Source organism: Numida meleagris, chromosome Z (assembly GCF_002078875.1).
Source record: "Numida meleagris isolate 19003 breed g44 Domestic line chromosome Z, NumMel1.0, whole genome shotgun sequence".
NCBI lineage: Eukaryota > Metazoa > Chordata > Aves > Galliformes > Numididae > Numida > Numida meleagris.
The window spans coordinates 16060762-16084131 of NC_034438.1; the positions used below are offsets into that span (position 1 = coordinate 16060762).

A 23370-nucleotide genomic window follows, 5' to 3' on the forward strand; every position below is an offset into this window, starting at 1 on the left:
CATACATTCATCAGCTTTTTTAACATGTCACAACTAGATTGAGGAGTACCTCAGATACACCTGATTTTCTTCATTTGATAAGTCCCTCATACCCAGTTTCTATATATTTTTTTTTCTTTTTTTTCCCTTCTTTTAGTCTAACATTACTGCGTATTGTTATAACAGTTATCAAAATAGGTCCTAGAAATAATGGTCTTTTACTATGCCATCGCAGGAAAAGGGCCTAAAGAGACTGGATCTATTTGACAAATAGCTCTTCCAGTTTCTACATGCATGTTGCCAACAATAGATTGACAGTGAATAAAGTTGGCTAGAAAAAAAGAATTCAGCGTCCTCTAATTGCAAGTGTTTGAAATTTGTTTTTCCTGTTGTTACTTTTATGCATCTTCAAACAAAGGAGATGCAGCAACTGCTTGCATTTACTAATCATTAAATTCCTGGGGCTAACCTCTTGGAAAGACTGGCTACATGTCATGCTGTATGTGTGGTTTTGATCTAGGATTCATGCACACTGGACACTGTTGGCCAGAAGAGTACATGTGTGAGGGCATGGAGTTTGTGTGTGCTGAGGATAGAATTCAATCTATGTAAGAGAAATGCATTATTTTGTTTTGGAATAACAGTATTGCCTTCTGTGATTCCTCTGAAACTTGTCTTACTTCTCAAATTAAGAGATGGCCTTTGAAAGAATCTTTTCACTATGTTGAGAATGAGGTGGATTACTTTCAGTATCATCCAAATACTGCTATGAAACTGTGCTTTCTTGTAAAGCTGTAACTTTGGCATAAGCATATGTATATCGTAAGCATGTGCAGAAATGAGGGAGCAAGATTGCCTTTCGTACCCCCTGCTTAATAACAACATTATAGTTACAGAATCCGTTTCTACAGTGCACTCAATCATTATGAATAGTATATAATTGTTTCATTTAACTCATCAGTTTGTCTTTTGTAAAGGAACTCTTTAAAACCTGCATCACTAAAATGTTTGTGGAAATCTACTAACTCTAAATCTGTTCTTTCACAGACAAAGTTTGAATATCAGATGAGTCTTGAACCTATAAAACAAACATGCTGCTCACCATTAAAACATGACACCTGCAAAGTTCTTAAGAATGAACCCTGTGGAGCACGCTTTGGGACTGCAATTGCTGCAGTGAAGGACCTCAACCTTGATGGATATAATGACATCGTAATAGGATCTCCCTTAGAGGATGATCATCGGGGAGCTGTTTATATTTATCATGGCCGTGGCAACACAATCAGTAAAAAATATACACAGGTATGAGGTTAAACTTAACAGGCTGGCAGCTTCTGTAAATCTGTGTAGGTCAGTTCCCATTTCCACATGTCTTTCCAACATAGAATCAAATTCTGACTTCCCCGGTCACTACAATTTCTTTTTTAAACTGCTGAGTACTTTTAAACTCAGTCCGATTTAACTAAATTTGACTCTAATATTGTTAAAAGATATATTTGCATGTTTTTATTAGAAACCTCCTGGTATATTCTGTACAGCCAGAAAAGTAGATATTTTGTAATTCTGAATATTTATAGCATGTTTGTCACCATGATAACCTTTTTAGGAGTATTGTAAGGAAAATTTAGCAGATTTAAGAGTTTAAAAGCCATCTAACTGCCAACAAATGCGTGTTGCATGTTCCTATGAAATCCATCAATATTCACTGTATAAATCTCTTAATGCTTTTCACAGCGCATTGCTTCTGGTGGAGACGGGGAGAAAGTGAAATTTTTTGGCCAGTCTGTGCATGGAGAAATGGATTTAAACAATGACGGTCTGATTGATGTCACTATTGGAGGCCTTGGTGGGGCTGCCCTCTTCTGGTACGGATATTCGCAGCAGCTGTCAGGCTAGAAAATAAGCATTTATCTTGCGATATGTATATAACTGTATGCTCTACAGTTTGGACTGTTTCAAGAACAGTGATTTTGTACCAGTTTAATCTCATATTTTGACACTGGCTGTGACTATTCATACTTTCATGTGTCTCTGGAAGTAGTATAAACATTACTAGATAATAGTTGAGGTTGGACTACATGATCTATAGAGTTCCCTTCCATCCCCAACAATTCAGTGATTCTGTGAATAGTAATGAATAAAGGACTGTTTTAGGGTATGTTTTTGAAATCTGGTGATTTCTGTCCTCACAGATCATATTTAGAATAGAAACTGATTTCATTTGTGGAGCAAACAAAAATAAGGGAGTTGGGGGGAAGCATTTTCTTTTATACTGTATATTGTTTTATTAGCAATTTGAAGGACAGGTTCAAATGTAAGGGAATCACTAAGACAATGCAACTCACTTGACCTCCTACTACTGAAACTCTAGTTTGGCTCCCTACAAAATAAACTTGGACAAAAAGGTGTCTGGTGACTAGTGAACTTGTTTGTTTGTTTGACAAAAGATCACAATTCCAGTGGAATAATGAGCAATAGATATTGAAGGAAGAAGAGTAAAATACCGGTAATATAAATAAATGAGATTACATATAATCTCTCATTTCTAAAGCACAACTAAAGCTATTTCACAATTCTCTCTCTGGTAAGGCAATTGCTAGGCCAGCTCCCTGTCCTGTTGTCCTCTTTAACTCACCATCTGGTTTGGCAGGTCTTGCTTACCATCCTCAAACTGCCAGATTTCCTTGACTTCATCTGCTGGCTTGTCTTTGCAAAAGCTCCACGTGTCATTACCAGCTAGCACCTTTGCTGGCTTTCTCTGCTATTTCACCTGTTAGCAAAAATGCGTACAACACTGGAGCATAACACAATTCACCTAAACACTAAAGATTTTCTGAGAATTTCTCTCATTTCACAGCCTGTAGAAGACTCCTTAGCAAAGTCATTTTTCTGGTTCTGTTTTCTTGGCTTCTAACTTTTGCAGCAGAAGAATATCACAGAAACTTTTAATCTTCTTAAAATATGTTCAATTATACTGTTTTACCCTCCATTCCTCCTCTGCCTTTTTCCTTGTTGCATTATTTTCCCCAGAAGTCTTGCAAAGTTTATAGGACAGCTTTCATTACAGAAAAGAATGCATGAAAATCTTTGTAGTATCAGGATCCGAAACTGTACAATAATTAGTATTATTAACAATAATAGCACAACTTCAGACTTTAAGAGTTAAGATCCACATTCCCCCACAAAAAAACAAAATCAGATGTTAGATTTGATATCGTAACATTTCCTGATTAATAGTTTGTGTCTTTAATTTTGGTGACATTTTCCAACTTTTATCTAGGATAATGACTGTTAAGTTCTTTGTTTTTATAAAAGCTGGAATCTTCCATAACAAGTCTCTTCTGCAGTGGTACCTAAAACACACAATATTCACATTAAGGCTGTAGAGATTTGTCCCAGGGAGAATTGTTATGTTCTGTAAGTTTGTCATCATTTCGATGCAATCAATATCTAATCTATTTTAAGTCTTAATAATATTAAAAGAATCTTTCTCTCTTCCAATTTGGCCTTCAATGCTTACAGCAGCTTTTGTTTATTTACGTTACTGTAATTTATTGTTCTGTCAGCATTGGATTGAATTCACCGGTTTATGTGTGGGAACATCAAAAGACTCTTTTCCAAAAATTCCTTGAAATATGTTTTTGACGAAGAGGGATGCCACAAAAATTGCACTTATTCTCAGTGAGTTGTATGGTCCAGGGTGATAAAGGCTCCGTAGACAGATCAGCAGTGCTTAGCCAGTTCTTATAACCATCATAAGTGTGAGGTAAAGCAAAATTTTTCTTAAAACTATTTCATGTGGACTTAATACTATTGCCACATAGGGGAGTATGCGTGGGAGACAAGCGTACTTCTTCATATGGAAGAGTTCAGCTTTCTCTTTGAGCAGGAGCAGCACTGGCTGAGCAGTCATGCTGCTCACTGCTCTCCTTCCCAATGTTTGTGCAGCCGTGCAGTGAACTAGCCCAGAATCTCATCCAGCTGGAACAAAAGTCACCCGGTCCCCTCTCACCCTTTATTTTCCTTGTTCATTTTTTAACTTTGACCTGCTCTTCAGTCTTGTCACCATGCAGCTGCATCAAAGCTTTTGTTGTTTTAAGTGACCTAGGGTGCATGCAGGATGGAGAACAGGAAAGGCAGAGCTCCTCCAGCAAGAGATGATTATGGGGAGGAAGTAAGAGCAAGAACTGCTCACGCTGCTCTTCCCAGGCCTGGGACCTGCAGGCTGGTGGCCATTCCTCCTGCCCTTTTATACAATTCTTGCCACCCCTATGTTTTCTGGGTACAGGGTTCACCTGCTTCTCCACTGTCATGTCTAGATCACAAATCTGGAGAACAAAAAAGCTATTCTGCCATTTTCTCCTGATTCCCTATGCTGGCATATTCTGCCTAGAGGCCAAAAAGGAACTGAGCCAAAGCAAAGGTAGAGGCATTGCAGGGGATGGGAGCAAGAGGGTGTCAAAAGTGGGGAAAAATGGTAGTAAACCCCCTCCTGTTTATCTACCCACAAACTGAAAAATGACACACTACCCTGTAGCCCTTGCATAATGATTTGTTTTGTTTGAGATTGCCCTTAAGAATCAGTCCAGATCTTCAGCCTCTTTTGAAGTGGAATCAGCTCTTCTGAGTTGCTTAAATGCTTTTTTGAGATGCTTCCTATCATCTGGTATCCCATCTGAAACAAGTACAGCACTGTGGAGAAACCCTGTGACCATTTTTTCTCTAATATGTTGCTTATTGATAATATGTAGTAAATGTATAGTTAATTATCTTTTTTAGACTATAATATGTGTGTATTTCAATGTTCAGTGTTGCAAATTTTATATGTTCATTCTCAACAAGTTTAAAAAAAGTTGCTGATATTATCTTCAAGGTGCTTCCTCTAACTTTTTTTTTTTTAATTTTTGTTAAGGTCTCGTGATGTGGCTGAAGTTAATGTTTCTATGCAGTTTGTACCCAAAAGTATCAATATCCAACAGCAAAACTGTCAGATAAACAAAAGAAAAACAATATGCATAAATGCCACCATTTGTTTTAAGACCAGACTAAAGTCAAAAGAAGATATATTTGAATCCAGTAAGTAGGCAAGCACTGAGATATGTTACAAAACTGTTATGTGCACATTGGTTTATTTCTCCAAAAATTGAATGCAACTCTCCATTAAAAAAGTGAGTGTAAAAAAGAATGTCTAAAGGTAAAATCATAGAGAATATTAATCTCAAATTCCTTTGCAGGTCTACAGTACTGGATCACTCTTGACGCACAAAGACAAATATCTCGAAGCTTGTTCACAGAAACCCATGAGAGGAAAATGCAAAAAAATATAACTATCAAAGGGTCAGAATGTATTAAACATAACTTCTACATGTTGGCAAGTAAATCATTTTAAATGGCTGTGTTTTTCTCTGGCTGACACTGTAATAATCCAGATGTATTCCATTAATTGTATACTGGACCAGAACTAATCTTAAAGCTGTGCATAAAATGCATTTACTGTTTAGATATTTGTATACGCACACACATATAAACTATTTACTTTTTTAAATGCTCTGTTTACATTTGTCTCTTTGGTATTGCTCTGTCTTAGGAAAGAGCACCATACATTTAAGTTGAATTAAGCAGCTATCATAGTTAGTAGTTTTGGCGCATCCAAAACTGCAGGAGCACATGGGCTGTAAGTTTAATTTGATTTTTGGTGCAATTTCTTCTAATAAGCCGGTAATAAACAACTCCCAAGTTAGGTTTGGGAATAGAGAGTACTAATTGACTGTAAAAGCAAAAATGTAATTAGTGACTATGGGAATGAAATTGCCCAGATTACAACTAACCCAGAGTGAATTGAGTGTTTATTACAAGCTTCCCACATTTTGAACGTTTAGCAGCTTCACAGTTGTATCATAATTCAAAACTAACGATAAACAGCAGCTAACATTTACTTGAGTATGCAGTATTTTTCTCAGCAGCAAGTCTCAGTTTGACTTCACCAAAAATGATACCAGTGTTGTTTGTCTTACTGATCCTTTAAGCACAACTGAAAAGGAAATCCTACCAGCTGACATTTCTAAGATATTCTTAAATGAAACTGTGGAGGAAATGCTCTTGCTATGTGACATTTCTATGACAATGACACACACAGAAGCATTAGTCAGTATTTATAAGGATTGGCTTGCACAATAAATGCATTATCATCAATTGCAAGCATTCAAATGCTTCTCTGGCAAGGATGGTGACAGTGTGACTGAAAAATATTTAATCTCAGCCTTCCTGTTGTTTTTTTTTTTTTTCTATCTTCCTTAACTAGCTTAGGTATTAAAGTGAATGTCCATAACAGCAATTTTCTTTTCTTTATCTTGTAGGACAAGCCTGACTTTCAAGACTCTGTAAAGGTTTTGCTGGAGTTCAATTTCTCTGATCCAGAGAGTGGACCTGTTCTTGACAGCAACCTGCCAAATTCAGTATCTGAATATGTAAGTCAGCAAGATTCTGTATTAATAAGCAAAATATTTAAGGTAAAACTCATAGGCCACACAAGACCTGAAAGTATTGTTCACAAATTGACTAAAGAGAGGTAGTTTTTAAGCCCATCCAGTAGATACATCCTTTAAGTAACTGTTTAAGTGTGAAGAACTCAATTCAGTGTGTTTGGGAACCCGTCTAGGAATCCCTAGCTTTAAAGCTGTTCAGATTTAAATGAAGATGGAGAGTAATTGTACTGTCTTTTTTTTTTTTTTTTTTTTTTTTCTTGTATTTTAAAAAGGCATAAAGCTTTTTCTGACAATTCTTGGATGAATGGTTTTGTGCAGAGGGGATGTGGTTTTCTTCTTTTTTTTTTTTTTTTTTTTTTTTGGCAGGAAAATATTAGCTGTATATTTTAGTGGTTCTTGGCATCATTCATGCATTTACTTTTGCTTATTTTTCTAAATTAGATGTGTTACTTATAAGGGAATGATGAGGAAATTTATGTTTCACCTGATACTTTAAAAAATTGTCACAGATTCATAGAATGGCTTTGGTTGGAGGAAATCTTAAAGATCATCTAATTCCAATCCCCCTGCTCTAAGCAGAGCTGCCACCCACCAGTTCAGGCTGCCCAGGGCCCCATCCAACCTGGCCTTGAGCACTTTCAGGGATGGGGAACCCACAGCTTCTCTGGGCAGCCTGTGCCAGTGCCTCAACACACTCACAGTGAAGAATTTCTTCCTAATATATAACCTAATTTTCCCCTCTTTTATTTAAAGCCATTTCCCCTGGTCCTTATCATTCCCCTGATCATTATCAGGTCATCTAGAAAGTTGGTTCCCCTCTTGTTTATTAGCTCCCTTCAAGTGCTGGCATGCTGCAATGAGGTCTCCCTGGAGTCTTCTCTTCTCCAAGCTAATATTGACATGTTAAACAGTTTAATATTAGGGAATACTTTTTTGATTGTCTGACAAGAGATCTTATATAAGATTAGATGAAGATTTAAAATGCAAGTATTTAATTTTAATAATCAATATAATAAAATTGAGAATAAAAATACTATTGTTGCAGATTCCTTTCACAAAAGATTGTGGAGCCAAAAATAAATGCATTTCAGATCTTGTTCTGAATGTAAAAGCAAGCATAGCTGGAGACAGGTAATTACATTGGGTTTATTGTATTGCTTGATAACTGTACAAAATTTGTATGTAAAATATAAAATATTTAGTCTGATAAGTTAAGACTGTGGCATAGTTTCCAAAACAGAAACAATAGAGTCTGGACGCTAAAAGATATTTCTTGTTATTCTTAAGAATATATTCAAAAATTAAGATGTCCAACAATCATACTTTATTTTACAGCTCTTCTCCATTCATTGTCAAGTCACGCAATGATAGGTTCACCATCCAGCTCTCTATCAAGAACAAAAAAGACAGTGCCTATAATACCAGAGCATTGGTTCAATATTCTCCAAATATTATTTTTGCTGGCATTGAGGTAGGAATTTTTCACATTCATCACATTTATCAAAACTTATATTGCTACAGAGATCTAAGGAAGCCTTTGTACTAAGACTCAATTTCACTGTTCTAACATCATCTTGGTTGATTGGAAAAGATGCACTGGAAGTGCTATCCTTACTTATACTTCTGTAGGAATGTATTTGTTTTGACCTAAGCCAACTTTGGAGTGCTATCTGTAAATGGCTGATGGGTTTCACAATGTCACGTCAACAGTAAGCTGCTGCATCCCAGATAAACGCCAGAATCATGAATCACTTCTTCTGGTCTATCTGAATATTTATATATATTATATATAATATAAATCTATATGCAATATAGATTTATCTATGCAGAAATGCCTCATTATTTATCAGAATGACTCCTGTAACTCCAGAATTCTCCTTTTGCATAGAAGCACTGCCTTTGTAGCTGTGCAGATTAGTTCCAGCCTTATTCCAGCCTCAGATAGCATCTCCAAAGCAGCTGTGTTTCTGCATGCCTCAGCTGATGCTGTGAATGCATCTCAGCTCAGGTGAGAGTCATTTGAGAAGCTTGTTTTCAGTCAGCAGTCCTGATATTGTGCACTGGGAGAAACCAGGGACCTATTGCTGATACTGTGGCATGATTTGTTGCGTACAAATGTTATTTTATTGCCAAGTTAGAAATACGTTTACACAAAAACTGTGTATTTATATGCATGATGATTAAGCCCATGACTAATTTGGATGATACACAGCCAAAGTTCCATACACTTACAATAAAAGGGAATAATAGCAAATATTTGGTACAAGTGCTGCTAAATGGAACTTGCCCTCCTGCTTTTGTTCCCGTTCAGTTAAGGCATTGATTCTGATGATATGCTGATAATGAAAAATGACAACTGCATATGTACATAGGTTGCTCCAAAAATAATGTCTTACATTTATTTTAATGGAAACTACGACAAAGAACCATATTTGATAGAGCAAATTTTCAGAAACAGAACACTACTTTTCAATGCAGTCACCACCATTAGGAGGTGACCACTGTTGTCACCGCTGCTGAAACGCACTGCCAACTGCCTCACTGTGCTCACAGCCACTGTTTAGTCTCCATTAACATTCAACAAGTATTAATGAATGTCAATGGGTGCTATTTTTTCCACACAGAGGAATTCAGTGACACACTTTTTCTTCATACACACTTCTATCTCAGATGGCACTTGTCGGACTGCCCCTCTGCTGTCACCTGTCACACAAAAACAAAATGTAATGGAATATTGGTGGGAAGGTTCAACCTCTACTGCCATCCCACCCACACATTGTGGGCCAACATAATAAAATAGGAAGCGTTGCTTTTGGAGCAGCCCTTGAATATATATGCCTAGTCAAAATTTGAAGAGTTTACACTTGATAATGATTTCACTTTCTTCTTTACTTAGGATATACAGAAAGATAGCTGTGAGTCTAATCACAACATCACCTGTAAAGTGGGATATCCATTTCTAAAACCTGAAGAAGAGGTAAAAGGTTTTCCTGCCTTAAAGACTTAATTCTTTCATGCTGTCCTAAGGCCCAGGCATTTGTTTTGAATTTTTTTTTGTCTGGAGATCACCCAAAAACTCTCCATCCCAAGTTATCATTGATGTAAATTTCTGATCGCACACCCTTGTGGCCAAATCAGTGCACTGAGGCAAACAGAAAAACACCAGATTTTTTATACCTGTAGAGTCAGCTGTGATATGTGAGGGAGTAAAAAGTGTATATACACTGCCATCAGTGATACTAATGGAAGACAAGTGACTAGAAAGGTCTGTTTCCAAACACGGACAATATTGCTTTAGGTATGTTTTAGAAAATACACTGATAAGATGTCAGAGAATCATCATGGAATCATAGAATAGCTTGGGTTGGAAGGGATCTTAAAGGTCATCTAGTTCCAGCCCCTCTGCTCTAATTAGCAGAGCTGCCCCCATCAGGTCAGGCTGCCTAGGGCCCCATTCAACCTGGCCTTGAGCACCTCCAGGGATGGGTGATCCATAACTTCTCTGGGCAACCTGTTCCATTGCCTCACCACACTCATAATGAAGGATTTCTTCCTAATGTATAACCTAGTTTTCCCTCTTGCAGTTTAAAGCCTTTCCCCCTGGTCCTATCACTATCGGATCATGTAAAAAGTAGATCCCCATCCTGTATATAAGCTCTCTTCAAATACTAGAAGGCCACAATGAGGTCTCCCCAGAGCTTTCTCTTCTTCAAGCTAAACAATCCCAGCTCCTTCAACCTTTCTTCATTGGAGAGGTTCTCCAGCCCTCTGATCATCTTCATGGCCCTCTGCTGGACCTGCTCCAACAGCTCCGCATCCTTCTTGTGCTGGTGGTGCCAGGTCGGGGCACTATACTCCAGATGAGGCCTTACAAGGACAGAATAGAGGGGAACAATTCACTCCCTCTCCCTACTGGCCAACTCTCTTTTGATGCAGGCCAGGATACTGTTAGCCTTCCAGGCTGCAAGCACACACTACTGGCTCATGTCCAGCTTTTTGTCCACCAGAACCCCCAAGTCCTTCTCCGTGGGACTGCTGTCAATGGGTTATTCTCCCAGTCTGTGCTCATATCTGGGATTACCACTACCTAAGTGCAACACACCTTGCACCTGACCTTGTTGAACCTCATTCTGTTCTTGTGTGCCCACTTTTCAAGCCTGTCCAAGTCCCTTTGTATGGCAGTCCCTTCCTTCTATTGTGTCAGCTGCACCACTCGGCTTGGTGTTGTCTGAAAACTTGCTGAAGTTACATTCAATCCCACTGCCTATGTGGGATCTATGATAATGGCACTGAAGAGCAGTGATCCTAAGATACACTTGAGGGACACTGCTCATGACCAGCCTCCACCTGGTTATAGAGCTGTGGACTATAACCCTCTGGCTGCAACCGTCCAATCAACTCTTTATCCACCAGATAGTCCACCCCTTAAATCCACATTTCTCCAATTTGAAGATGAGGATGTGGACTGTTTCAAAGGTCTTCCACAAGTCCAAGTAGACAACAGCAGTTGCCATTCCCTTTTCCACTCATGCCATCTCTCCATCGCAGAAGGCCACCACATTGCTCAGGCATAATCTGTGCTTGCTGAAAGCATGCTGGCTGTCTCAAATCACCTCCTGATCTCACATCTCACGTGTGCCTTAACGTCTCTTCCAGGAGGATCTGCTCCGTGATCTTCCCAGGCACAGAGAAGAGACTCACCAGACTATAGTTTCCCCGGTCTTCCTTTCTTCCTTTCTTAAAAATGAGAGTGATGTTTCCCTTTTTCCAGTCACCAGGGTGGACTTCGCCTTACAGCTATGACCTTTCAAATGTGATGGAGAATGGCTTTGTAGCCTCATCAGCCTTTTCTTTCAGGACCCCAGGATTCACCTTGCCAGCTGCATATACTTAGAAATATAGAATCATAGAATCATCAAGGTTGGAAAGACATCTAAGATCATCCAGTTCAACTGTCCACCCATCACCAATATTGCCCACTATACCATGCCCCTCAATACAGCATCTAAGTGTTTATTGAACACCCCCAGGGATATTGACTCCACCAGCTGCCTGGGCAGCCCATTCCAGTGAACAACGACTCTCTCAGAGAAGTGTTTCCTAACATGCAACCTGAATCTCCCCTGGTGCAACTTGAGGCCATTCCCTCTAGTCATAGTTACATGGGAGAAAAGGTCAACTCCCACCTCACCACAACCTCTCTTCAGGCAGTTGTAGAGAGAGAGAAGGTCACCCATGAGCCTCCTCTTCTCTAGACTAAATAATCCCAGTTCCCTCAGCAGATCCTCGTAAGGCTTGTGCTCCAGACCCCTCACCAGCTTTGTTGCCCTTCTCTAGACACACTCCACAGCCTCAATGTCTTTCTTGTAGTGAGGGGCCCAAAACTGGACACAGTACTTGAGGTGCAGCCCCACCAGCGCTGAGTACAGAGGGATGATCACTTCCCTGTTCCTGCTGGCAACACTATTTCTGATACAAGCCAGGATGCCATTGGCCTTCTTGGACGCCTGGGCGCACTGCTGGCTCATGCTTAGCTGAGTGCCAACTGATACCCCTAGATCTGCTTCCTCTATACAGTCTTCCATCCAGTCTGCTCCAAGCCTGTAGTGCTGCCTGTAGTTGTTGTGGCCAAAGCACAGGACCCAGCGCTTGGTCTTGTTGAACTTCATCCCATTGGCTTCAACCCAGCTTGTACACTTGTACGCATTCAGCCTCATGAGGCTATCTTGGATTTGCTGTGCTCTCACAGTGGAAGCAGTTTCGGTCCTCTGACCGCCACCTAGGGGTTCATAGGCACAAATGGTGTGATAATCCTGAGTGCCAGTGAATACTGAGGCAAAAAACTCAGTGAATACCTCTACCTGTTATTGCCATGCCTGTTGTTGCCAGTTCTCCTTTCTCATTTATCAGAGGGACTGCACTCTCTTTTGCCTGTCTTTTCTGACCAATGTACCTGCAGAATCCCTTCTTGTTATTTTTCGCATCGCTTGCCAAGTTCACTTCTGTCTGCCCCATGGCTTTCCTAATCCCATTTCTGCATGCCCAATTGCATCTTTGTATTCCTCCCAGGCCACCAGTCCCTACTTCCACTACCTGTACTTTTCCTTCTTATCTCTGATTTTGACCAGCAGGTCCTTGTTCAGCCATGCTGGTTTCCTGCCTCCTCTGCTTGATTTTATTTACTGGGAGATGGAGAGCTCTTTTGCTCCTAGAAATGTTTCCTTAAAGAACTACCAGCTCTGTTCTGTTCCTATGTCCCTAGGGACACTTTCCCAGAAGTATCATCCAATAATTCCTCAAGCAGGCAGAAGTTTCCTGAAATTTATGTAACTATGTCTTTCTAAAACACTATGTGATGAGATTTACTGAGGCTTCTCAGCTCTGAAAATTTTGAGGCTACTGTTTAATAAGTGATAACTTTTAGATTTCTCTCTATGTTGGAGGAAAATTAAAAAAAAAAAAAATCCTTCTTAGAAAAAGGTATGAATAAGGATCCCATAGATAAAAGTAGCATAATTTTACTCATTTTTTCTTCAGCCTAAACAAATGTGCTTTTATTTCCTTTTTTTTGTAAGTGTATGTGTCTTTAAATATATGTAATATATTTCTCCAAACAGATTTCCTTCAAAATATCATTCCAATTCAATGCATCATATCTCCTGGAAAATGCCACTGTTGATGTGTATGCTACAAGGTTAGTTACAATCTTTGCTTGTTTACACTGTGACTTTTTTAGAATGCTCTACAACTAACTGTTTTCATGGAAAAACAAGGATGTATTTTTGAAATGTAGAAGTGGCTGAACAACCTATAGAGCAGCTATAGAGCAGCTTTACAGATGTACTTGGTTCTGAAGTAGACTGAGTAGTCTAAATAAAAAGCTTTTTGTCTCTAGATCCCGTGAGCCAGAAGTGAGTCAGAACCCACAGTAGTTTTACCTTCAGAAAAGGTTTATTCTCTTACAAACCTACCACACACATTATCATAAGTTGCAGTTTATTAAAAATGTCTTGCCCTCAAGGTGCAAGGAAATAGAGGATGTTTCCTGTGATAGAACTGAATGAGTCAGAGAAACGAACATGCCCTCAGTGTTTGCTCTCCCTGCAAAATACAGAGATGGTGTGAAAATAATGGTCCTTATTTGTTCAATTTCCATCCAGTCAGTAATTTCAACAAAGATGCATCTCTGAACTGCGACTGGTGCAGGACTTACTTTTTTTTTTACTGGAAATAGTCTTCTGAACTTTATTTAGAAGATAGTAATTGACTGAAAATGGTTGGTAGGTTTTCCTAACAAGAACTGTGTGTATTTCAGTTTCTTCATACCTCTTACCCCCTTGTAGCCCTCTTAGATGTGCAGATGAGTATCACAATCTGACGTGAGTGGAATATGTTTTATTTTAGTGACAGCGAAGAACCACCTGAGACCTTGAGAGATAACAGAGGACAAGTTACAATTCCTGTAAAATACGAAGTAGGATTAATATTTGTAAGGTATTCATGCTTCATTGTGCTTCTGTTTGTTAGCATAGTCAATAGCGGGTGTTCAAATAGAATATAACATTGTTATGTTTTTGAGCTGTGCTCAGTATCTGCAAATGACATCTTCTAGTCTCATGGAAAGGAAGCACATGCTTCACTGAAAAGAGCAGTTATATGAAGTGATAGTGACAGTGACTACTACATTTTGCTGTAGCTCCTCTGTATCAATTTAAATTTGATTTGCAGTTTGCAAGCAGCTTTTGTTGATTCTTGTTCTTTACCCTATTCATTCTAAGGCATTTCAGGTACAAAAGAATGCAAATAAGGACAGCTACAAGTTCATATCACTGTAACATTGTGTGGTGCAGTGTTTGATTTCCAACTTCAAAAATTAGCCTTAATTTTATACTTATGGGGGTTTGTTTTTATCAGTTCTGAGATAAACTTTAACACAGGTCTTATACTATACTTTCATAAATAGCTGAAATTCAGTTAAATTCCATCCCTGAAAAACATCATCAATATTATCAGTAGAATACAGGGCAGGGTGTACATGTGTAAATCATTAAATAATTCGTTTTGTGTGCATTTAAAGTGTTCAAATCCATCCTTCTCTGGACAAATTTAAAACAATGCTGGTTTTGCTTTTCTTCTTACTTTGTTCTCTCTTTTATATGAACACTGCCTGTTTCACATGGCACTACTCTCACAATAAGGAATTGCACAGGCAATATTTGTTCACTTCATTGTTTTAACTGAGCATAGCATTCAAAATGTACATGATAACAAGACAGCACTACTCAAAAATGGAAGAGTTGTTTCAGTGGAAGTTGCATTACACTCTTATTTGCAAGACTAGCCCTGGAGGATTAACAAAATAATGAAAATACCCATATGATTATCTCACTAGAGTTTTTATGAATTTTTTGTTCTTACTGTTTGTGTGTTCTTGTTTTTTAACCTGCAGCGTTTTCAAAGAGCACCATGTTATAATTGCTGCAAATGAAACCATTCCTACTGCTATTAACACAACAGAGCAGATTGGGGATGAAGTTACTTTGCATTATAGGGTAAGAAAAAATAAAACTGTATATTTTTTTTCATTTAATTTGGATCAGTTGAAGCTGTGGCTTTAGGTTATGGAGTATGTGAAACTTTTGACAATGTTTAACACTTGTTTTCTTGCTTGCTTTGGAATAAGGTGAGTCAGAAGTCCTCAGAATGGTCCATTTCCTGTGGAGTAAGTCAAGTGGATTTTAGAGCTGCTGCATCTGCTTGTCAGTGAGAACTTGGCCATTACAGTTTAGAACAGATATTTCCAAAATCCAGTCAGCTTTGAGAAAAGGTGAATGCTGTGATCTGAGAACACTGTCTTCTTAACGGAATGCATACTGCAAACCAAAATCACTCAGAAAAGATATATAAGGGAGTAGAAGTCCAGCGCCAAGCTGTAGTACTGTTGAATTTATATATCCTGAGAGCATCCTTGTTTCCCAGTGTCAAATCCAAACCTGAACAAGGATTCTGCATATAGTCGGGATAAAAGTCTCTGAATCAATTTTGTTAATAAAAAACAAGCCATGGAAGAGGTCTTGCTCTCACTAAGCAGCAGTTGCAAATGTTTTATGTTTCTTAGGCCACCTCCAGTGTTTTGCACAATTACTTATCTTCAAGTTTAAATCAAGTGACTCTGAGTTTTTATGGATGTTATTTAAGATATTTTTCCTCTCATTTCAAAATCCTTGTTTTTTAAATATGAAACAGAGCTGATGGACTGCAGAGCATACCTTTTATGATCTCATAAACATAATTAATCTCTGCAAGCAGCTTACTACAGGAGGGGGGGAAAGTTAAAAAAAAAATACAAACGCCAATAAAATAAGAAAGTACTACTAAAAATATTTTTTCTTTTTTTTTGTAGATTGAGAAAGGTGAACATTTTCCAATGCCAAATCTCACTCTGCAAATCCTGTATCCTGATGTAACAACAGCCAAGAACACTCTTCTCTACATGACAGCATTGTCGCATTCCCAAGTAAGATAGCAATTTGTATTTTTTCTATTATTTTAAGTTTGAAACTTTTTTTCATGTAAAGAAGTGCAAACGTTTGGGGTTATGTATTGCTTCAAACTGATGTTGCTTTTAGTCTAAAAGATAAGATGCTGGTGTTTTAATAATGTGTGAAGTTGTTCATAGGAAGACAGAAAAAAAATCTTAAAAGGAAATGAGCAAGTTTAAAACAGCTTTGAACAATAACTGGAATACAAAAACACTGATTTGGTATATTGCCAAATGAGGAGAAGTTCAGATTTGGATACAGAGGACAGAACTTTCTTTTATAGTTCTGGCTACTGAGCCTCTGATTATCTCCATTTTTAGCAGTGCTTCTTGTGAATACTCTAGCCCTGCATTTAAATCTAGAGCTCAATGTCCTCTTCAGTATTCTTCTTTCTGAAATCAGCATTCCTGTATGGCTGTTCTCTGGCACTGGCATTCCTCTGGCTTCTTCCTTGTCTGGGGCACTGTGACATATTGAAGGGGTAATAGGTCACATCTCCACTGCAGTCCTCATTTGAGGATGGTTAGTTTTTCCATTTTACTCCTCCAGAGCAGCTGGATGAGATCACAATTCCAGCAAGTCCCATGATTCTAGATTTGTAGATACTAAAACTAGATCTATTTTACTAATTGAATAGCTGAACAAATATCACCTGACTCTTTTCTTTCATTCATCTTTTCTGCAGAAACACACCTCTTCCCATATAGTTCATTTAGCTGTAATGTGCTGTACCATTGAAAAACAAAATAAATGGTTGAAATGAAAGCTCGAGGTTCATTTTAAAACAAAAAGAAAAAAAATCAGAATATTTCATCTTTAGAGTACAAAGATATTATGACTGTTCTTTAATTCCTTCCCCTGGTATTGTCATTCCTAACCAATGACCTCATTTGACCCACCTAAACTTCCATGTATATTCACAAATTAAAATGCACTGCAGGAAATTTGCAATCTTTCTTCACTATGGTAATCTGAAAGTGAATATCTTTGATCTAAAGAAAAAGCAATAAAAATTAAAAAAAAAAAAAAAGTGAAAGGAAAAAGCTCTCCACTCTTCCTCTGCACTGAAGATATCAAAGGGTTTGTCAGCTGCCCTTTAAGGAGTCACAAGGGGTCAGCAGTGATCCAGCACCCTTTCATCCTCCCTGGGCTCCTGAATCCTGCACTTCACCTACTAGTCTGCTTGCTAAGGCAGAAGCACTGTGGATTCCCATTCAAAAGCTATTTAGCTCTCTTACTAGCCAGCTCTTGCTGGTTCATGTGGCTGTCATCTTGCCGGAAGATCTTGTTTGCTTCTACAGTTGCTTAAGTAACTGGATAGAGTTTAACTTAAATTATCTCATAAAAAGCTCTTTTGTTGTTTGAGTAAAGATATTCAAGTGTCCATGCTATCTGAATTTGCTTTTCTGCACTCTCACAGTATTTGGTTTTGTTATTACATTTAGTTGCTTACTACTACTGCAATTAGCAAATTGTAAAAAATTAAATTAAATTGTTAGTAAATGTTAAATGTTATTAATGTTGTCTTGTTTCCAAGACCACCTATTCGTAGCAGGTTGGATATTCAAGCAATAAGAATCTTTTTTGTATTTCTTCTAACAGAATGCTATCTGCAAATCTAGTTACCCTGTAGATCACTTAAAGATCGGCTCTGGGAAATCATTTGTGTTGCCAAAAATAAAAGAACCTACAAAAGATACAATTATGGTAAGCCTACCTATGATGTATACTTTCAATCCAGATTAACCTATTTGCATTGTGCTGAGCATTTCTGAAGTTAATATATAAAAACTTACGTCAAAGTACATCCTCTGACAAATCACTTTGTTTAATAGCCTTAAAAGGTATCTTTATGTGGGACTAGCTATATATTTTTATTATTTCTGGCTACAAAACTGTATGTAGAACTGAATTTGAGGCTTGTTTTTGTTGTTGGTTTGGTTTGGTTTTTGGTTTTTAATTCGACAAATGTGTAAATAATGTCAGCACTGTGGACAGACAATTAAACCTCACCTTCTACTCTCCCACTGTAATTGTCAAATAATATTTTAAAGGCTTCTCATTTCCCTTGCAGCTTTTCAGATGATCAGTTAAAAACACTTTCAAATACAACTGGTAGAAATGTAGTTGTTGGATCAGTTTGGAAAGGTTTAGCCTCTCACATTTAGACAGAAGAGTTGCTGAGTATAATTTTGCTAATATAGTTATGTTGTCATACTGAAAGCCATCATACTACCTACTCAGCAGAGAGATACAAGTGGTACAAGCTCAGTTTCTGATATGAATGAAACCATGCCAAGAGATGAGTGTTTTGCCATGTTTATCATATATCCTTCATAGAGGTGGTAACAATCCATGCTAGGATATGTTTCCAGTTTATCAAACATGTCTGCTGTACTCCCAGCTGGTAAGTAAAGACACCTAAATTCTCCTGCTTCAATTCAGATATCCCACAATTTGGAATGTTTAGGCCATAGCTGTGCTAACAGAAAAGTACATCTTGCAATTACAGGCTATGCCTCTTTCAGAGAACTCTGCTGCGTAGCAACAGTAACAGAGCTTCCTAAGGGATTGCATAAGGGGCTGTTCTACCATACCATGAATACCTCAACTCATTTTACATACTGTGATGTAGTTTTTACATTTAAAAAACAAAACAAAAAAAACCAACCAGCAATTAATATCCATTTAGGATTGATATCACAGCAAGACAATGATCTATTGGTATAGTATGTTTACACATTTTTATTTTAATAATGGTGAAAAATGTAGTACTAGTAGTTCACATTGCTGACTTTTAAACAGGAGTGTGATACATTCAGCTGTGCATCTATTAATTGTGCTCTGGCCCCGTCTGATATATCTCAAGTGAATGTTTCTTTAAGAGTATGGAAACCTACCATCATAAAAGTAAGTAAATCCCATCTTAAGGTTTGGAAAAAACAAGCCACAGTTTGTAATGTTTCTTGAAATTATATCTAGTTTTCTTGTCTCCGTATTCATCAAATAATTAAAAATGTTTATCTTCCTATTTTTTAATTTCTACAAATTGATTTCCATATGTTTTATTAACCTTAGAGTATTTAGAACTTAACAGGAAATTAAAAGCACGTTAGAAAGACAATTCTTACTTTTTCTGTACTGACAGTTTCTTTTTCACTAGCTGGTTACCCATCCACAAATTCTGATTCAGCAGATGTATGGAGGAACATGTCAAAGCGTATTGTTTTTAAGTAAATTTTAAGGTGGAAAGATTTTTTGCGTCTATAGTGGATTTTTGATCAATTTTTCATACTGAGTTTTCAGTGTGTCTCTCATAACTTGAATATTACGTTTTGCTTCCAAACTTCTCATTTCTGCAAAGCTTTCTACTTTAAAGCACCTACTATAAACCGCTGGCATTTCTTTCTTCTTCCAGGCAAGTATTCACAGCTTAACCCTTGTTGTGAAAGCATTACTTAGGAGTGAAAACTCATCACTGATTTTGAGAAATGACCATCAAAAGCTAGAGGTAACAACATGATAATTTGTGGATTTACTCTTCATAGGATATCTTCTACTGAATAATTTGTTGTCATTCATCACTAGTGAATTGATTGCTATCTGTTGTAATGTGCTATCCTACTTTAAATACAAGTAAATGATTTCACATTAAAGCTGAAAGTGTCAGAATTAGCCAACCCATGCACCTGGGACATGTCTGAAGTACCTCTACCTGTTGCAGTATAAATGCTTGCTACATCTGTGTTAATTCAAAGCGTAATTTTTTACCAAATTAAAAATTGGTAGTATTTTCAAAGCCCTCCTGGGTTATTTATAAGTGATTCTACTTTGTACATTGTATTTTCTTTACTATTATTTTTTAATTCTTTTTACTCCATTTCCCAAGAAATAAGTCTGAAATGGGATCTTTCATTTTGCAGAAATATTTTGGTCATTTTTTAATATGCTACCTTAGAAACAACATTTCTCTAATGAGCTCCTATTAAAATCTTGCTTATTCACGGGCTCTTAGCAGGAACTTGTATCTAACTTCATAGCAGATATATCAGATGTAATGAGGAATGTCTTTCATTTTGTTAGATTTGTTATTTTTGCTATCATATGTTTTATTCCAAGAGGTTTATAGTGGCTAATGCACTGCTTTTCTGTGGTAACTTAAGCATACAGGAGCTTATTTGCTACAATTTATATTTTTAAGCACGCGACTTATTATGTGCTATTACTCCTAATACCCCAAAATTTTAAGTCCATCAATATTCAGTGTGCAAAATATTTTTGGAATGGAAATCTCAGAAGTCAGCTATTAACTGCTGCTGTATTGAGGCAAGTCTTTTAAGCAATAGGTTGAAATTCAATCCAGGAGTAAAAACACAGGTGACATCCTTGTAGATAAAGATGGCTGCCTTTACAATACATATAATTTACCAAGTAGCAGTTTTAAAGACCTAATTTCAAACTGAATGTTTGTGTTCAACTCTAATGTTTTTTGAAGTAGAAAGTTGTCTCTTTAATAAATTCTTAAGTTAAAATAGTTCAAACTATATCATCAGTTTCATTCAAACATTAATGTTCCTTATTTGTTTAGTTTACACAAGATTAGTTTAAAAGTAAGCTAGTACTCATGTGGCCTTTTACAGTAAGTTTGCTAGTCACTGCTGTCTTTCAGACAGGCAAGGAGTGATTAAGTACACACTAAAGAAACTCCCTAACATTTACTTCAACTACCCACATTTTTATACTGAATGCTTTATATAAACAGTTGCTAACTGATATCAGGCCCATTCCTCATGGAACGAATATGGTTACAAGGTGCAAGATATAAGATAAGATTCCATGTTGGAGGGTTTTTTTAAATTTCTTCCTGCAAATTCTTGTACTTAGAATGAAGCAGTACCTTGGAAACTCAGTACATATTGATAACAGTCATGCTGCTCTGATGGTATTTTAAAGGGACAATTTATTTATTGCTTGCATTCTGAACACTTTGCAGACCATGATTAAGATTTCCAAAGAACTCCCTCCAGGTTCAGTCCCCTTGTGGGTTATCCTCCTGAGTATCTTCGCTGGACTCTTGATTCTTGCACTGCTCATATTTGCTTTGTGGAAGGTAAGCTTCACATCCTTGTCTTTAGGAAAATAAAGAAAATATGTTTAACTTATATGCTCTGTCCTCCTTATAACTAGAACCTGGATGCTAAAATTAGCCAACAGGTAAATTGGGATGTCTTGTAGAAATGACAAAAATAGTAACAGTACATTCTTCTGAGGTGTAGCATGCAATACTTAATGATTGAAGCTCATTGATGTATACGTAACTGTATATTATGGGGAAAAAAAAAAAGAGTTTTTAGTACTGTAAGGTTTTTTTTGCTTTTGTGCTGCCTTTGTGTGGTCAGGTTTTCTCTTTAAACAAGAAATGTTAAGCCTGTAGTGCAATTATTGCCACAAGTGGGCACTCTTCTCCAAGCTAAATATTCAGCTTATGTTTAAGTTAAAAGGCTGTAGTTTTTTTAATTACAACATGCATAATCTCTTGTAAAAAAAAAAAAAAAAAAGGAAAATCATTAAGAATGATTTGTTTATTTGACTGCCAGCTATTGTTATGCATTTTAATCTTTGACACTATGTGCGCATAACAATGATTCAGCAGTCACTCAGTGTACATTAAGTGTACTCTTTCTGTCTGCTTTTGTGACATGTCTCTTTAGTTTTTCCATTCCAGGAAAACCAATGTTGTACTTCACTGATAAAATATTAAATTACTTTTTACTGTTCTGCAAGTATGAAAGTGGTGATAAGAACTTAGCATATAAATGCTACTAGTATGGGTTTTTAGCTTTAAGCACTTCTTTATTCATTTCTCTTCTGCAGGCTGGATTTTTCAAGAGGCCATTAAAGAAGAAAATGGAGAAATGAAGAATAAAAAGCAACACAAAATGAAAAAAAGAATTTTTTCCTCAGGTCTGCCTCAAAAATGTGACTGTACAATTAAAAACTTAGACATACATGCAATATTCACAATATTTTCTAAACTCCAGTGCATTAAAAAAAAAAAAAGAGCAGAACATCGAGCAAGCAAATTAAGTAGACATCTGAATGAATCAAAGGAAGAACAAACTCCCTTATGTCATTTCGTGATACTCAAGGATGTACTTTCAAGTGTTATTCATTTTTGGAGAGTAACTGAGTTCAAAGATTCTAACATTTTTTAACATGAAAAATGCCTAATCGTATTTTTATATGCCTATATATATGTGGAATCCTTTTCATCCCAAATTATGTAGCAAGTCAGCTGTATGCAGCAATCCCAGTTTTTTATCACTTTATGATTTTCAAAGAGGAAATATCATATTCAAAATTTTCTCCTTTTAATGGACTGTCAGCTACAGAACATTCAAACTTTGAAAATGAACCAAATATCATATGGCAACTGAGGTAATGACAATTCAAAAGACAGAAGCACCTGCAGAACTTTGGATGAAAATTACTGAAATTCATTGAACTTCTCTTTCAGCTTGTTTTACTGTGTCCAGCTGATACTCCAAGAAGAAATTTTTATTGTCAAGTGGATCACTGGGGATATATCCATTAATTCATGCAACTGTTTGAACTTGAAGGGGATTTTTGGCAGACCTGGAAATGTATGCACAAAATATTCAAGCCCAACTAATTGCACGCTTTACTCAGATAAGCAGAGGAGCAGTTGTGTCTGCAGATTGATATATTCATATTTATGCAGAAAATGTTTAGAGGTACCCTGAAAGTTTGACTTGCTGTATATCTTGGAGTAGCCAAGAGGGTGCTTCATAAACTTTCACTGTAAATTTATTGTGTAGCTATTTAATCCAATGAGTTTAAAGTGTACAAATTGATAATTAACAAAAGAGCACAGATAAGAAACGTAGCACTGGCAAGCTTCTTCTAATAGTGTAATTCTCACCTCATCTTTGTCACTTAGGCATTTAAAGTGATGAATCTGCATACTAAATAAGCACTTAATAAATTACGTTTATTTTGTGTCAAAGATTAAAAGTTTTTAAGTTTATATAAGAATACACTGAAATGTAGATAGCAAAAGATTTCTCTCAAACTATCTAGAGTGTTCAGCTTAGCAGGAAATTTCTTTCTCCTTTTTTCTTTCACACACTTGTTTTCCTTCCACAAGGATCCCTCCCTGCAGCTCTTGGCTATCTATACATTGTCCTTCAAAGCTTCCTACATTACTTGCAGTCACATAAAACTAACAAGGAAATGGAGGCCTGCAGGCCAACTGCAGTGTTGCCTCAGCATAGTAATATTTAGTATCTATTCCCAATAGATCAGAAAGTGTTGAGGAGCACTTCTGAAAGATGTACTCATTT

General features: G+C 37.0%; 1 protein-coding gene across 1 annotated transcript in view; it reads left to right on the forward strand.

The window, feature by feature from the left end:
• The window catches only part of ITGA1 (integrin subunit alpha 1), a 72180-nt gene extending 49147 nt beyond the window's left edge, over positions 1 to 23033 (forward strand). The window contains exons 14-30 of the mRNA XM_021380273.1: positions 1027 to 1281; positions 1714 to 1844; positions 4892 to 5055; positions 5214 to 5350; positions 6336 to 6446; positions 7510 to 7595; positions 7800 to 7935; positions 9361 to 9441; positions 13082 to 13158; positions 13869 to 13958; positions 14914 to 15016; positions 15868 to 15981; positions 17609 to 17713; positions 18812 to 18916; positions 19425 to 19517; positions 21000 to 21116; positions 21881 to 23033. Of these exons, the coding sequence (XP_021235948.1) occupies positions 1027 to 1281; positions 1714 to 1844; positions 4892 to 5055; positions 5214 to 5350; positions 6336 to 6446; positions 7510 to 7595; positions 7800 to 7935; positions 9361 to 9441; positions 13082 to 13158; positions 13869 to 13958; positions 14914 to 15016; positions 15868 to 15981; positions 17609 to 17713; positions 18812 to 18916; positions 19425 to 19517; positions 21000 to 21116; positions 21881 to 21925 (1950 nt within the window). The 3' untranslated portion in view covers positions 21926 to 23033. The remainder of the gene's footprint in view (positions 1 to 1026; positions 1282 to 1713; positions 1845 to 4891; positions 5056 to 5213; positions 5351 to 6335; positions 6447 to 7509; positions 7596 to 7799; positions 7936 to 9360; positions 9442 to 13081; positions 13159 to 13868; positions 13959 to 14913; positions 15017 to 15867; positions 15982 to 17608; positions 17714 to 18811; positions 18917 to 19424; positions 19518 to 20999; positions 21117 to 21880) is intronic.